General features: G+C 42.7%; 1 protein-coding gene across 4 annotated transcripts in view; it reads left to right on the forward strand.

Moving 5' to 3' along the window:
* The first annotated feature begins 4,297 nt into the window (after positions 1 to 4,297).
* kazna (kazrin, periplakin interacting protein a) overlaps positions 4,298 to 15,177 on the forward strand; it is a 194,660-nt gene continuing 183,780 nt past the window's right edge. Inside the window, exon 1 of one of the 4 annotated variants that reach the window (XM_047589698.1) lies at positions 4,298 to 4,753. In XM_047589698.1, the coding sequence (XP_047445654.1) occupies positions 4,678 to 4,753 (76 nt within the window). In that variant the 5' untranslated portion in view covers positions 4,298 to 4,677. The remainder of the gene's footprint in view (positions 4,754 to 15,177) is intronic. The other 3 variants (XM_047589691.1, XM_047589707.1, XM_047589719.1) reach the window with 3 other exon arrangements.

Genomic DNA, 15,177 nt, shown 5'->3' on the forward strand with positions numbered 1-15,177 from the left:
AAGCGCGTTGCCTTTTAAATAGTTTCTCTTTATAAGTATTTTCTGCACAACCGTAATTCATGTAACATTAACCAAGAGGTTTGTGCCTCTGTTGTAACTAGTTTGGCAGCTACCCTGCAATAAGTTAAAGTTTCTCTCTCGCAACACCCATGGAGTCAAAATAATACACTTTCATGCAAGACACCCAGTTCACACTATTGCAAATGCAGGGACTTTGATGTCATGTCTTCAAGACTGCCACTTCAACACCTTTACATAAAAAAAAAAAAAAAGTGATGAGTGGCAAAAGCACACAGCAGTATCGGAAATGAAAAAAAAAAAAAAAAATCCAGAAAATATTTTTCACTCGCTGTAGATGAAAGGAAGTGCTTCAGTGCATTTCGGGCTGCTCGGGTCTCTAATCGACTGACTCGGAGCAGTGCCCTGCACAGAGCCACAGCAGAAGCATCTTCACAAACCAGCCACCCAGCGTGCCTCTCGAGAAGCTTGGGTTTTCAGGGGGAAGAGTGTAATTAGCTGTGGGTGGAGGAGAAGTTCAAAGGGTAAATCTAATAACATGAGGAATCTGTCAGAAAGACTGAACTCGCAGGGTTTTCTGATGCAGTAACTACTTAGCTACTGTGACGCTCTGGAACACTATACCAAGTATTAATATGACAAAAGGTCCAACGAGAAACCATAAAAAAGGACACGTCACTATGACTCAAACGTTGGTCGACCCAAACTATTCAAACACAAGTTTAATATAAGGCTAGTATGAGATATGCACCGATCAGGCATAACATTGTGACCACCTGCCTGATATTGTGTAGGTCTCCCTTGTGGCTTAAAAAAATGTTGTGAGACATCAGAGAATGAACATGGGCCTTCTGAGGGTGTCCTGTGGTGTCTGGCAACAGGATTTTGTTAGTGGGCGGCCTTTGGGTCCTATGGGTTGAGGGGAGGGGCCTCTCTGGATCATCCCACAGATACTTGATCAGTCTGGGATCTAGTGAATTTGGAGGCCAGGTCAACACCTTGTGCTGTTTTTCATCTTATTTGAGTTGTTCTCAGACCTGCTGACTCTGTCATAAGTTTCTCAATGGACAAACAAACCCAGATCCCATTGCAGGGACAGTTTGCAATCCTGGAGGTAGTCATGTCAAGATTACTGGTCAGTTTTGTTAAACATACTTCTGGCATGGATGGATAAACTCTGAACTCTTAGTATAACTGAATACATGGATTCTGCATCGTCTATTAGCTAATTTATGTTTATTAGAATATGTTCCTGTCATCGGTGCATGGTGTTCCTGGCTTCCAATTTCCAGCAGATTTGTTGATCCTTGTTCAACAAACTGTGCCGTCACTCTTGCGCTGTTTCCAGTTTGTTGTTGCCTGATCTGTCTGGAAAGGTGTAGCATCGTTTCCCGGCTTGTGCACCTTCACCGCGGCGGCCGCTCCAGAACAGGTCAGCGTGAAACCGCCGAGAGGGAATCAACCGCGTGTTTGTGCATGCGGCACGGCGTCTCACTCCAGTTCAATTCAACGTGGAAGTTGACTAAGAACTTAATCCGCGCGCTCCGAACGACTGCAGCTCTTACTGACAAGGCCCAAGTGTTGCGCCTGCGTCAGGAGTCTCTCTCAGTCAAACCATTAACAGGCGAAAAGTAATCCCTGTCTAAATGTAGTTGTTCATCAGCATGCAGCGCTGTGGGCATGGATTTAATTAGAATTTTGGCAGCAATGCAGAATCTTTTATGTGCTACCGGCAACTAATATGAGAATCCAGGGCTAAGACCGTTTTTTGTGTGCGCGTGTGTGTGATTTCTCAGTTTTACGAGAAAGCACTGGGAGCAGTAGCGGTGCTGTACATCAGTCCGTGACACTGACATATTGCTTTAATTGCACCATTCTCTTGTGTCAGGGCTGAAGCCAGCATTGTAATATGATGCAGATGCACACGACTCAGCAGCGGTAGGTGCAGCAAGCTGGTTTCGTTTACCGAACCGTATATCTCCTCTTCACTCCTCAGACGCTTTTAGTGCTTTTGTGACAAGTGAACACAAGTGGTTTGTATTTTCTTTCTTCCTGTTTGGAGGTCGCTGACACGTTCAGAGCTTCAGTAGTCAGCTTGAGCACGCACGCCTGACAGCTTTGTAAGTGAACCGACGAAACGCAGGAGCTGTCAGATGCTGTACATCCAAGGATCCACCGCAGCTGCGTCTTAAAAAGGCGTTTAACACACCTTCTGTCCTTTTAATTATTGAAAAGTCCAATTACACTCTCTGGGAATAAGGGATCAGGCTTCCGGTGATGTGAGCAGCAGTGGCTAGCAGAGGATTTTCTCTCTTTTTTTTTTTCAGTCAGAAGTTGTGCCAGTGTACCTCGTGTAGCGGCGCACCGCATGCAGCCCTGAGGTGTGCAGATTTCTTTTTTTTTTTTTTTTCCCAGAGCTCACAAGCTCAGCAATAACTTCAAAACTGCGATGCGGCATTTGTATTCTCGACACGGCTTCGGATCCTAGCCCACGGCCGCGTCGAATTCTCCCAGGAAGTCGGGATGGGAAGTGAGGACACACGATCAGAGTTGATTGAAAACAAAAACATCCAGGCCCGGAGTCTGAGCAGAAACCTTTTTGATCTGCCTCTCGTTAATTTCATCATCCCTATTAAAAGTTTGATATTAGCGTTGAACCGTAACAAGAGGTGCGCTGAGCGACGGCCGGGAGGTGTTCACCCCCCTCCCTCTGTAGACGTTTGCGACCTGCTTCTGGAGTTCGCCGAGCTGAGGGTCGTGCTTGCGTGTGCGGGTGAACGGTGTGTGGGAACGGTGACAGGCCCCGTCACAGATCACAGTGTTTTGGTGGAGATGGAGAGATGTGTCACACCACCTCTGGCATCGCTCCACTTGGAGAATGTGACAGTGATTCTTTTCAACCCTGGAACATCTCTGTGCTCGGTGAATGCGTTCGTCGTTATATTTGGCGCAGGCGGAAAACACTTTGCTTATACCTAGGCTTGGCTGGATTCACAAAAATTTTAGTGTTATAAGCTTTCAGATCTCACAAAAAGCAGCGCCCCCACCCTCCCCCCACCCCCACCCCCAACCATTTATGGAAGTCTGAAAGGAGATAACCCAGTATACGCAGCACTAGAAGCAATAACACCACCAGCATGTGAGGATAAAGTTCTTTTGTAGAAGTCTCTTCTCTCTGCGCGTGCCATGCATGCGGGAGCCGAACAGTAACGAGGATATTAATAAAGGATGCGGATCCATATTTAATGATCCGCTGGCCCTTTTGGTTTGATTTCCGTGTTAATGTCTGAGTTCTGCGCTCAGAATCTGCATTTCGCTTTGAGAGGTTCGCGTTTATTTATTTATTTATTTATTCGTTTATTTTTACCCGCATAAGTTGAGGTGACGCATAAAACACCTGACTGTTTGTGCGCGAGCGTGAGACGTGCTACGGGAGATGTAGCCCTCTCCGTCTATATTTGGAAGATAATCCTCAAATAAAGGGAAAGGGGGAGAAAAAAAAAGAGGAGAACGAAAAAAAAACTTCTGAAGCGGATTGGGTTTTGGAGCGGAGGAGCTCAAAACAGCGAGTGTGCCGCGTATTTGTTTTGCGGTGGATATTGAGCTGTTCAAGACCGTGAACTCACCCCGGTTTGACTTGTTGCTGAGTGTTTTCTAAGACACGGGTGCACGGGTCAGCCACAACATTAAAACCGCTCACCGTCGCGTGACACCGCAATGTTCTGCCGGGAGGGCAGAGCAGCTTGACGCGTTGACCCGGCCTCCAAATTCACCAGATCCCCAGCTGATCAAATATCTGTGGGATGATCCACAGAGGACCCTCCCCTCAACCCCATAGCACCCAAAGGCCCCCCCACCAAGAACCTCCTGTTTCCAGCCACCACATGACACCCTCAGAAGACCCATATCGATTCTCTGATGAGTCACAGGAGGGTGGTCATGTTATGCCTGATCGGTGTATAATCATGCTTACTAATTCTTGTATCTTGTTTGTGTCCTCCACATTTATGCACATCACCAGACCAAAGAGGAGCGGTTTGAACTGAAATAGGTGCTGAAAGAGGAAACCATGGCCGGGAAGAGTAAAATCCTGGAGCCATGTCTGACACTCACTCACACACTTCCACACACATGCAAACCCACTCGTCTCTGTTCTCACTTTTCGTCAGAGGGGGAGAGTCTGTCTTCTCTCTGCAGCAGGCTTCTCCTTCTCATCGCTCCCTCTCTGCCTCTCTGCCTCTCACCCCCTCGCTCTTGCTTTGTTCATGCCGTGTTCGCCGTGCTCTCCGTCTGAAGCGGCGCCACACTGGAGCACTAATGAGCAGAGAGAGCTGAGAGCCGAGAGCTGAGAGCGACCCGAGAGCAGATCTCCCATCAGCTGAGGAGCAGCAGCGACTCCGACGGCGTCTCGGGCAACAAGGCGAGGGGGCTGATCCGCAGTCAGCCAGGTTCACGGCTGTGAGAGGCGAATGACAGCTGTGGGAGAGGCGTGGGCGAGGTTGGCTTCAAAGGCAAATTAGCCGTGAGTAGAGAGAGGTTGAGAGGATTGCTCGGGGGGTTCAAAAGCCGACGTCCTCCACGCCCAGAGGCTGACCCTCAGTGCACCCTTTTTTCTTCTTGAGAGGCGGAGGACCTTTCCCCTCCTGGAGGAGACCAGCCATGGAGGAGACGCTCACCTGCAGCCGGAGCCCTTTCTCCCAGGTGTTCGGGCGTCAGGGTCAGCTCATGCAAGCCAGTGAGTCTCGACATTAACACAAAATCTGCAAACGATCACATCGCATGCACGGTTTAAATAATAGATGCACCACTCTTCTTCTTCTTTGGTCTTTTAACGCTTCATAAAAGTGTTCTGTCCCACTTTTGCCAGTATTAAATCTTTTAATATCACTCTCAGCTTCTGGAAACCCTCGATGTTTTTAATCACGTTCCTCTTTCACATACATACACATATAAATATACGTATGAATTTTTTATTTGTCTGCCTGCTCTGCTGTGAAATCACTGTAAAAAAAAAGATGCAGTTTCCATTTCATTCTGCTAATATGATGAATATGACTCCCTCACACGCGCAGGTTTTATTTATTTGCCCTAAAATGTTGTTACACATTGAATCATTCTTAATGTGATGCGGTTTGACACGGCAACGTGTTACCGTTGATAGACTGTGATTGTCATCCCATGCACAAAAGAGATGTCAGGTGTGAAAATGTTGTCTTGTGTGCGTGCGTGTGTGTGTGTGCGTGTGTGTGCAGGTGCACTCGGGTGCACAGGATCGAAGCTCACTTTTCACGGGTACAATCCCTTAATTTGAACTGAAAATCCCGCAGGTCTGAAAAGAAACATCAGGAGGAGGCTAAGATGGCATGCAAGAATCGTACACAGCAACACAACAAAAATAGAACAACAAAAAATGTGTGTGTGTGTGTGTGTGTGTGTGTGTGTTAAATAAATACAATTATCCAATAAAATGGTCCCTGCAGTGACTGCCTTTGCTGCATTGATATAATGCGTAACTTGTTTATGAGTTGGGAGTGGATATTATATTTCCACCTGGTCAAAAAAAAGAAAAAAAAAAGAAAAAACTAAGTAATATGTCTGCTGGGGCTGCTAGGTGAATAATATAAATGAAAAATGGATTCTAATAACTCATAATTACGTTTTCATAGACTCACCGTGTGTAATTTGTTAACAGTATTTTAAGAGATTTATTACATTTTAATGTACCAGACACCCTGAGCTCTTTTCAAAATTGCCTCACGTTAGTGAAGAGACTGTATGTATTACTTGTGTCCGTACGAGTCGCGACGCTTGATTTTTTTTTTCAGGGGCCCTACTTCTTGTTACAGCATCAAAATGCGCAGCATGATGAAACCTGCCTCGAGGGAAACGTGACACCATGTCACATTCCCCCAAAGAGAAAGTAGAACCCCCCTTTGGCCATGTCCAACCTGAAGCCAATTAAGGACGTCCCAGTGGCACTTCACAAGAGCTCCCTTTTCTGGTTAACTCCTCAGAACAGAACCAGAACAGACAGCTCCTTCTTCCAGACGTGTTGTGTCGACTGAGATAACTGGGATGCTGACATTCACGGAGCCTGGTTCTGCTCTGTAACAACATGCCTCCGGACAGGACGGCCAAACCAAGCAATTGTTTGGTGCCACTTTCGATGTATTGTGCAGTTACCGCCACAGACCCCTTCAAACTTATTAAGGCCCTACAATGCATCGACAACACTCTCTCTGCTGCACCCTACCACAGGTCCCCTTCTATTTAGATTTAACCAGCTGGACTACGTCTTTATCTGGGGCCCCCTCAGAAGTTATGTTCCCCCTTGGGCTGGTAGAACTGCCCAAGGGTAGGACAGTACATTTAAAGTCAAAGCTATCCTATGTGCTTGGAACTGCAACAACCTGAGGAATAAACACAAAGGTTTAGCCAGTTGGACGATAATTATCGAATGCACCTAAACATTTCTTCTCCTCCTCTGACAAACCATCTCATAGATGCATTAGCACGGACTGCTGCCTCCCACCTGCCCGTGCATCTTACTTTTGGTTTGATTTTTAACCCCTTTGAGCGTAGCACTGCGCGGGTGTGGTTTCACTGCAGCAGTTTTATAACTTTTAGTGTACGTTCACATCTATCTATATAGCCTGCTCCTCCACTGCGGCATAGATTACATTTTCCCTTAGTTCCGCTGCTAAAGCAGGACCATAGGCTTTTGTTGAGTTGTATCTGGTCTGATTTAGTCTCTCATTCGTCAATAAATAATGACTTGCTTCCAGGCTGCTGTCCAGGCTGCAAAAGGAAAAGTGATCTGTGGCTTTTTCCTAAACTAACTTCTGGAAACAAAACAAAAACTTTTTCTTTTTTCTTTTTCTTTTTTTCAAAAAAAGTTGTCGTTTGTAGAGCTGGTCTTCTGTGATTGTGCAATTTGTCTAACGGCGACTGTTTATTTGCTTCTTGGAGCCGTTAGCTGTAATCACAATGAAGAGGCTTTCTGATTAAAATGATTACTCACTTAGGTACTCATGCAGCCACAGTTTGAACACAGCGGGCAGGGACTGAAGAAGAAGAAGTAAAAAAAAAAACTGGTTTAATGTTTAGAGGCAAGGATTTTTGGTGCAATTAGTTTTTTAATTAAAGATAACTTTAATTGTAACGGCGCTGCTTGGCGGTGTCTCCGCCCATCAGTCAGGCTATAGGTGAGAGTGCTGCGTGCGTTAAAACCTAAATGCCACTCTCTGCCTCTGAAAGTGACATTATCATTGCACTGCGTTGTGATGAACCGCAGTCAGTCTTGCGCCACCCCAAGTTATCTATGCTCTTTGAAGCCTGTGCTGCATGCCTGCGATTTCGGATGTGTGAGAGAGGGAAGGGAAGGGGAGAAGAGAAGAGGGAGGGTGTGGGGGGTGCGGCGAGAGGAGCAAGAAAGTGAGCGAGCTGCAAATTGTGTGAATAAGAGATGGGTGTTTTATCCTATTTTTAGCGGCAACCTTACATGCTGCTATACAGCTGTTGGAGGGCTAATCCACGGTGGCGCTGGCTCGCAATATCTGAACAGTAATTATGGGCGGATTTCTTTTTTTTTTGTTATCTTTGGCTGTCACCCATCATTGGATCAGGAGTCCCTCAGCTACATGCAAAGGCCTGCTTGAATTGCGGAGAGAAAATCCATTCCGCGAGTGTTGCACATGCCCAAAGACTTGAATATTAACAACCTTCTGGTGGTACCCTGGCAGAATAAACACTTGACAGATTTATTTATTTATTTATTTATTTATTTTTCCCCTCATGAATCACATTCACGTGGCAGTGCCAGGTGCATAATCCCGCTCAGATTCTCTTGCTCCCCACCGGCGGTGTGATTTGTGCTCCGTTCGGTGTTGTGACGGGCTGTCAAAAAATCCTGTTTGTTGAGCGAGCGTGACATTTTAGTTTGTTGGCTTTTAAATAGTTAAGGTGTTCTGGGAAACTTCATGTCTTGTGTCTGCAACTTTACAAGTGCAGAGTACTAATTCTATTATTTAAATAACCTATTGGGTGTAATTGTGCTGTCAAATACACGTTTTCACTTCCTGCGAATGGGAATTAAAAAGATTGGTTCCTCTTGAGGATCAAAGGCAATCCTCAACAACTCAATAATGGCTTTTCGAAAAAGCCTTTAAAATAAAAAGCTTTCCACTCAATGCTATGAAATTATATATGAAAACTGGATCGATATTATAAATTCACCAGGTATTGAGAGTTCCGCCTCTTAAAACTCCCTGATTGCAGCATTTCAAGAAAAGTTTTTCTCATGACTCACATACGTCTCAGACCGAATGGCAGCGATCTATAAATAAATTAGCATGTTAATGTTAACAGTTTACGTCCAAACACTAATCTTGGCTACATCTGCGTCGCTTCGCTCTGCATTTTGCTGTATTTTAAGCCAGAATAATATCTGCAAGTTAATTGCCTTCTCTACCTTTCTTTTTTAATGTTAAATATTTAACTTTGTCTCATTATTTCTGCCTGCAGTGTCTTACTTAAACGACACTGACTAATGACAGTACAAATTACAAGTTTAATCCCTTACCTTCCTGTTATATTAGCGGAAAACACTAATCCAAGAGAGACTTGAGCTAAACTGAAAGCCTCAAACTGTTTGGGATACCAATGCACGAACACAAGAGCCACTACTGATCTGAATGCACAGCTTATTTTAAGAAGAGTGTTTTTATTTTAGATTTGTTTATTTATTTATTTTTTACAAACAGATACAGATACTTGTTAGCTACAGAAGCACGAAGACTAACATGGTCATAGTTCCCATTTGATAATGTTCATCATCTGAACTAATCAGGCATAACATTATGACCAGTCACAGGAGAAGTAAATAACACTGACCGCCCTGTGACAACACAGTGTTGCTCTGGGAAGCCTTTGGACCTGGAATTTGTGTGCATGTTACTTAGACATGTTACCACCCTCCTAGACCAGACCACACACCCCATATCATTGATGCACCTTGATGGTATCAGCATGGCACAGACACACACACACACACACACACACACACACACACACACACACACACACACACACACACACACACACACACACACACAAATACAGTTTAGGAACAACTCCAAAAAGACATGAAAAAACAGAACAGGGTGTTGACTTGGCCTCCAAATTCAATAGATCCCAAACTGATCAAGTATATGTGGGATGCAGTAGAATAAACCTGATCTGTGTATATCTGTTTATTATGCGGAGGATTGTAGGGAGCTGGAGTCTATTCCACTGCATATTTTCCAAGGAGGGTCATTCAAAGCCTCCATAGACCCTTTGGTAAATACGATAACATACTATGAGATAAAGGCTACCAGTCTTGAATGACTGAAACACTAATTAATTGTTATTGACATAAATTATCAGTAAAAAAAAAAAATACTGATCTGGACAGAATGAGGTTGTCTTGTAATAATGATTTATTTCCAATGAAACCACAATGAGATTATGACTTTTTGAGACAATATATTTTCAGTTTTGCAGACAATCTGTCTCCCGAGAGGTGAACGTGTTTTGAAGTTTTAATACATGACCACTGCAGGTGTAGAACATATTTTGGTCTTCTTTGAAGTGATTAATTCCTCTCCTCCTTCCACTTGTGTTATGGTTCCAGCACACTTGCAGATTCCTCACACCTCCTTACCCGGTGGGCTTTTCCTGCAGTAAGAGATTAGCTTCATGCTTCTGGTGTTGCTAATCATGTAGAAGCAGTCACGTTGCAAGGAGTTTGCTGGTGTGATCATGCACATCCGGCAAGGTAACATGTTTTTGTTTCTTTGCTTGTTATCAAGTGGTGATTCGTGGATATTTTCGAGATTCTCACGTACAGTATTTTCTACCGTTGCTCCACAAGATCCATTGGTGATACTTTCATTCACTCTCCATCTGCTGTCGTTTTCACTGTGCATTAAATTGAAAATCATGGAGCTTATTCGAAGAAATGAAGCCACAGGAGAGAAGCATTATCGCACAGCCCTGCCCCTGCCCTGCGTGAACAATCATGATATTTAATTAATGTCAAAAATACCATGCGCAGCTCTATGAGGTTGATGAATACTTTCCAGGATTCCACACAGTTCACTTTTGATATGCTGGAGCAATTAAACAATAGTTCTCTGAGTTATTGTGTGGTGCCTGTTGCATCATTTCCGACAAGGTTAGTAAGAATATGATGTTTTCTTCAGTACTTATTGCATGAGTACAAGAATAGTATTATTACGACAATATTGCCTAAAAAGCCTGTTTGTATTTCAGTCGACCTTTAGATTGGAAAAGTCTATATAAGGAGAATTTTCTATGACGCTAAACTTAACTAAACCATAAAAATAAAGTTAAATAATGATGTAACGTGTCGTGACTTTCTTTTTCGTCTCTTATTGACTGGTCAGACACAGATGAACGCGGGTCATCCATCTGCACCAGTGCGCCAGTGAGTTATTTTCACATGAGTTAAAAAACTGAGGCATTGGAATCGCAGGAGGGCATCAGGATCACGTGGAAAATATAAAGCTTTCCACTGTGTTCACTCGACCATCCACACAGAAAACTTTTGAACTGTGGAAAAAGATAAATATATATTTATATATTTTGTTGTTGTTGTTGCTGCTGTTTGGACCATATTTCTTCAACCTGATTAAAAACCTCATTTTGATAAGAGATTCTAACTAAAGATGTACACTAATCAGTCACAACATTATGACCGAAGAAGTAAATATCAATGACCATCTTGTGATAATTCAATGTTCTGCTGGGAAATGGAACATGTACATGCCTTCTGAAAGGGAAGGGAAGGAGAAGAGATGTACCAACCACCTAGACCAGGTCAGACACCACCACCCCATAGCAATGACACCGGCAGAATGCCAGCCTGACACATGTACACACCCACAAAAACAGTTTAGGAACACCTCAAAAAACACGATGAACAGCACAAGGTGTTGACCTGGCCACTAACAACATCCTGTTGCCAAACCTTACAGTCCATTCTCTGATGAGTCACAACTGTTTTAGAGGCACCAAAATATCAATCATCCACTTTTAGCATGCACAAAATGGATGTGTGAATCTACTGGAAATAGAAAATTAATATGTTATTTTGCTCCACTTTATTAATTAACTTCACTCAATAGAAAAGGATAACCAAGATGGACCCATGTTTCTAAGAATATGGCCGACGTCGATTCAGGCTTTGTTTATCTTGTTGTTTCTCTCTGGGCACACTCACTGACGTGGTTATTAAGCTCTAATATTTATCAAGGGTTTCCACTAGCTCTCCCAAACCAATAAAAATTCCGTCTGATCAGGCCAATCTGTTCCGACTGAGGTGGTTATTGCACCAGGCATTTATGTTCCACTTGAGCTATTATTCCAATTAATAGGGGAATCTTGGTGAACGTTTAAGTGTCATCTGAATGTTTCCTCATTAGCAACAGAACACTGTCTCATGGTCTTTTGGGAGTTGTTCTCCACAGACATCCACCTCCCTAGTTTATTATTTAGAAGGACTCACAGTGGAAAATACTGTCAGCAGTCATTTCAGTCTAAGTGGTAAACCATGGCACAACAGACACATTCTGAAAAATTTACAGTGCACCCCTCCAGCCTGTCCCAGTGCATAGACATGGGACATCTCCAGCTTCCATTAACCTTCAGATGAATGAGCACAGTGCCAGGAGACGGATTAAAAACTGAGTTTGGGTCAGCAGGCTCTGTTTTTGCTTCTCCTCCGTTCCATCCTACGTCCGCCCTCTACCGAACCACCAGTAAAAGGCTCCTTGTGAATACAGATTACATGTGTTTACAATTGTTGTGGCATTTTTCTTTTGTTGGTATTCACAGGACTCCCTATTTGGAAAACGATTTAGCAGTGGTAAGCTCAGAAAAGAAAAGTACTGTGTTCCACTGATTTTATCTACCGGACAATACGGGGAATGACAGAGATAACATGTCTGATGCTGTGGAGAGGGGATGCAGAGAGCGTGGAAATTGCTGTGCTATGGTAAACCCATAACGTACCTACAATCTGTGCTTTGGAGCTTCACACAGATGTCACAATTCATTCAGTTTGTAACATTTGTATTTTCCACTGCCTGCTGCTGTACTGACAATCATTGCATTTATTTTTTTAAACAGGAAATCAATAGGGATGTGCATTATTTACTGCATCTAGACTTATTGAATCTGTTCCTCCTTTTGTCGAAATAAAGCCTACGTGAAGAATGGCTGACAAATGCTGGAAATAAAATGCAGTTGAAGTACATAAAAACTACAACAGCGCAATTTATATATATATAAAAAATATATTGTTAAAAGGCATATGTGGCACAGAAAAAATATTCTTGTCTTTAGCAAAAGCTTAGTTTTTTAACTGCATTTTTCTCATGCTTTGAAGAAGCATTCATCCCGTTATTCTCTCTATCCTACTCTCTTTCTCTCATCCTTTCTCAATCTCTGTGCTCTCACCCATTTGTCAAAGTCACCAAAACAAAAAACAAAGCTACAACAGGGCCACTACACTTGTTAGGTAAGTTGCCTTTGTTTCAGATTGTCATTTTGACTTTGTCTTAGCTGAAGTGGGCTTTTAAGACACGTTTAAGTAACACATCATCACAAACATAACATATCCTCAGTCAGTGAGGATGTCTGTAAAGATTTAAATTGAAAGTCTCACAAACTAAAATAATAAAAGAAAGACAACTCATCTCTGTCAGTCAATGTTCTCAAGGCCAAATATGCACAAGCAACAGCAAAGACACCTTCTATACTTGTACTTGAAGACATTTTTATCTACAGCGTGACAATGTGTGCCATGAAATCACCTCTTGCCCTGCTTCTGCTGTGAAAGCCTAATTCACAAGATGTACACAAACGCACCATTTGTCAGACGGCATCAACAACACGTCATTAAACGGGAAGCGTTAAAACCTATAAAACGAAGTCATATAGGGTTTAAAAATGACGCCAGAAAATAATAATGATACATGCATTATTAGTTCTGCTGTCATTATCGATACTTTGGGGTTGCTAAAATGAAATTTAGAGATCTGCTCAAGCACCTCTAAAAAATACTGGCATTGCACACGACCAGCTAAGACTGGGAGTTGTGGTCTAATCAGTTACACCTGGATGAGCATGGTGTGTAGAGGAAGTCACAACACACCTGCACAGTTAAAAGCAAACATTAACTGCGCACTCAAAGGTAAGGGAGCATAATCTGTTATCGGTTGTTGGTTTTGCTTAGAAAGTAACATTTTGCTACTTGCTAAACAATCAAACAGTTATCACAAGCTTGAGTCAGTTATGAGGGTGGTGGTGGACCTCTAAATTAAGATAGAGTAGACATTATCTTCTCATGATTTACCACCATCTAGTGTATAGTAAGTGATTCACTGGGGCGCATGGAGGTTGTACAGATTAAATCCTGTATTCATGCGTACTCTACAGGTGCTCATCTCTGAAACGCTGCCTGTGTATAAAGTGCTGCTTTGTGTTAAGCGCCAAACATTAAATATAATCGGTTGTGCATCTGTTGGCAAACATCATGAATTGGGGTGTCTCTGCAGAGATTGTTAAGCTGGAGCTTGTTTGTTGCTCTGAATGTGTCTATTTTTTATTTATTTTTATTATTTGCCCAGTTTGTTTGAAATTTGGCTCTTTACATTTTTACATAGCTGGACAATCGTGATTCTTATTTTGTCTACTCATTTAGCACTTTGTGTTGTGTTTTTTTTTTTTTTTGTCTTATCTGTGAAAGGGGAAGTATTGAATGATACAACCCTTTTGGTTATATTCACAGTGAGCACTGCCTTCTGATTTTACTTTCTTCTACTTTTTGAGGTAGGAATGTATGCTGCATTTTTTTTTAGGGAATTAAATTACTGCTAGAGATATTATTGTGGACCCATAGGGCTGCTTTAAATTAGATTGCTGGTATTAAATACACTGATATCTGTTAAGGTATCTGACTGGGGAATAGTGTATTCTCTGAAAGATAATGGATCATTTTTGTCATAAATGTGGCTGCAGGTGGTGAAGCAGCCACATTTTCGACATTCTGCGTGACCTTTTCTTTGCATGGTTGTTCAGTTTGTGAAGTGGCAGAATGGATGCGCCATCTGCTGCAGGACAACATACATTTGCATTTTACTGCGGTCGCCAACAGAATATGCTGTCCACACTCAAAGCTACTGCAGCGTAGTGATTTTTTTTTTTGTCGACATAGGAAAAAAAAAATCTAACAGTGGTTCTGTGATTATCCTGTCAAACTGTGGTCTTGCACAGCAGTTGGCCACAAGGTGCTAGATGGAGGACAGCGTCCTTAACTGCTTCTTCTTCAGGCATTTACTGTGCCCAAATAACATACCTTTGAATTGAATTTAGTTTCACTTTTTCAAATTTCCACAGCAGTCAGACTGCAAGAGCTGTGATTGGTCCGCTTGATAGTACCGAATATCCGCTTTGGTATTTTCGGTTGCATCGCCTTCTCCCCAATTTTCAAATTGATTGTTTGGGCTCACTGAGGTTAACTGAGGGAATTTCACAGACTCGTTTTTTGGAAAATTTTCGGTAAAAACCTCGCCATTGTTGAAAAACAAAGCAGAAAGTAGTTTTAAAAAATTTACCCAATTGACAAAAAAGACAGAGCACCGACTAGCGTTTGGGTTGCATTTTTACAGCCCAACTGACGAGCAAACAAGTATAAATGGCTGGCAGTGGTGCAGGCTACGAGCGTAGGTTTTGTTACGCAGTACCCTAAAAGAGCTTTAACTGTAAGTATGTGGACCTGTGCTGCATGTATTTCACAAGAGACGTTTGTACTTGTACTGCAGAGGACGTGCAGGTGTGACTACTGACGCAGCATGAAGGCATTAATCGCATTAATTATACCTGTGATGCAGAAGTGTCTGATGAAGGATTTCCGTTGGCTCAGATCAGCCTACTTCGGTGGCAGATGTTACATAATTAGTGGGATAGAATCGGTCTCTAAATAAATTAAATTTGTGCTGTACACTTCAAACACCTGTGTAGTTTTTCCTATAAACCACGGTGCAGTTTGAAGGCAGATTTCACGGGGGGTTTGGAGTTTTATGTCAGGTTTTT

The sequence above is a fragment of the Mugil cephalus genome, chromosome 1 (genome assembly GCF_022458985.1).
Source record: "Mugil cephalus isolate CIBA_MC_2020 chromosome 1, CIBA_Mcephalus_1.1, whole genome shotgun sequence".
Lineage (NCBI taxonomy): Eukaryota > Metazoa > Chordata > Actinopteri > Mugiliformes > Mugilidae > Mugil > Mugil cephalus.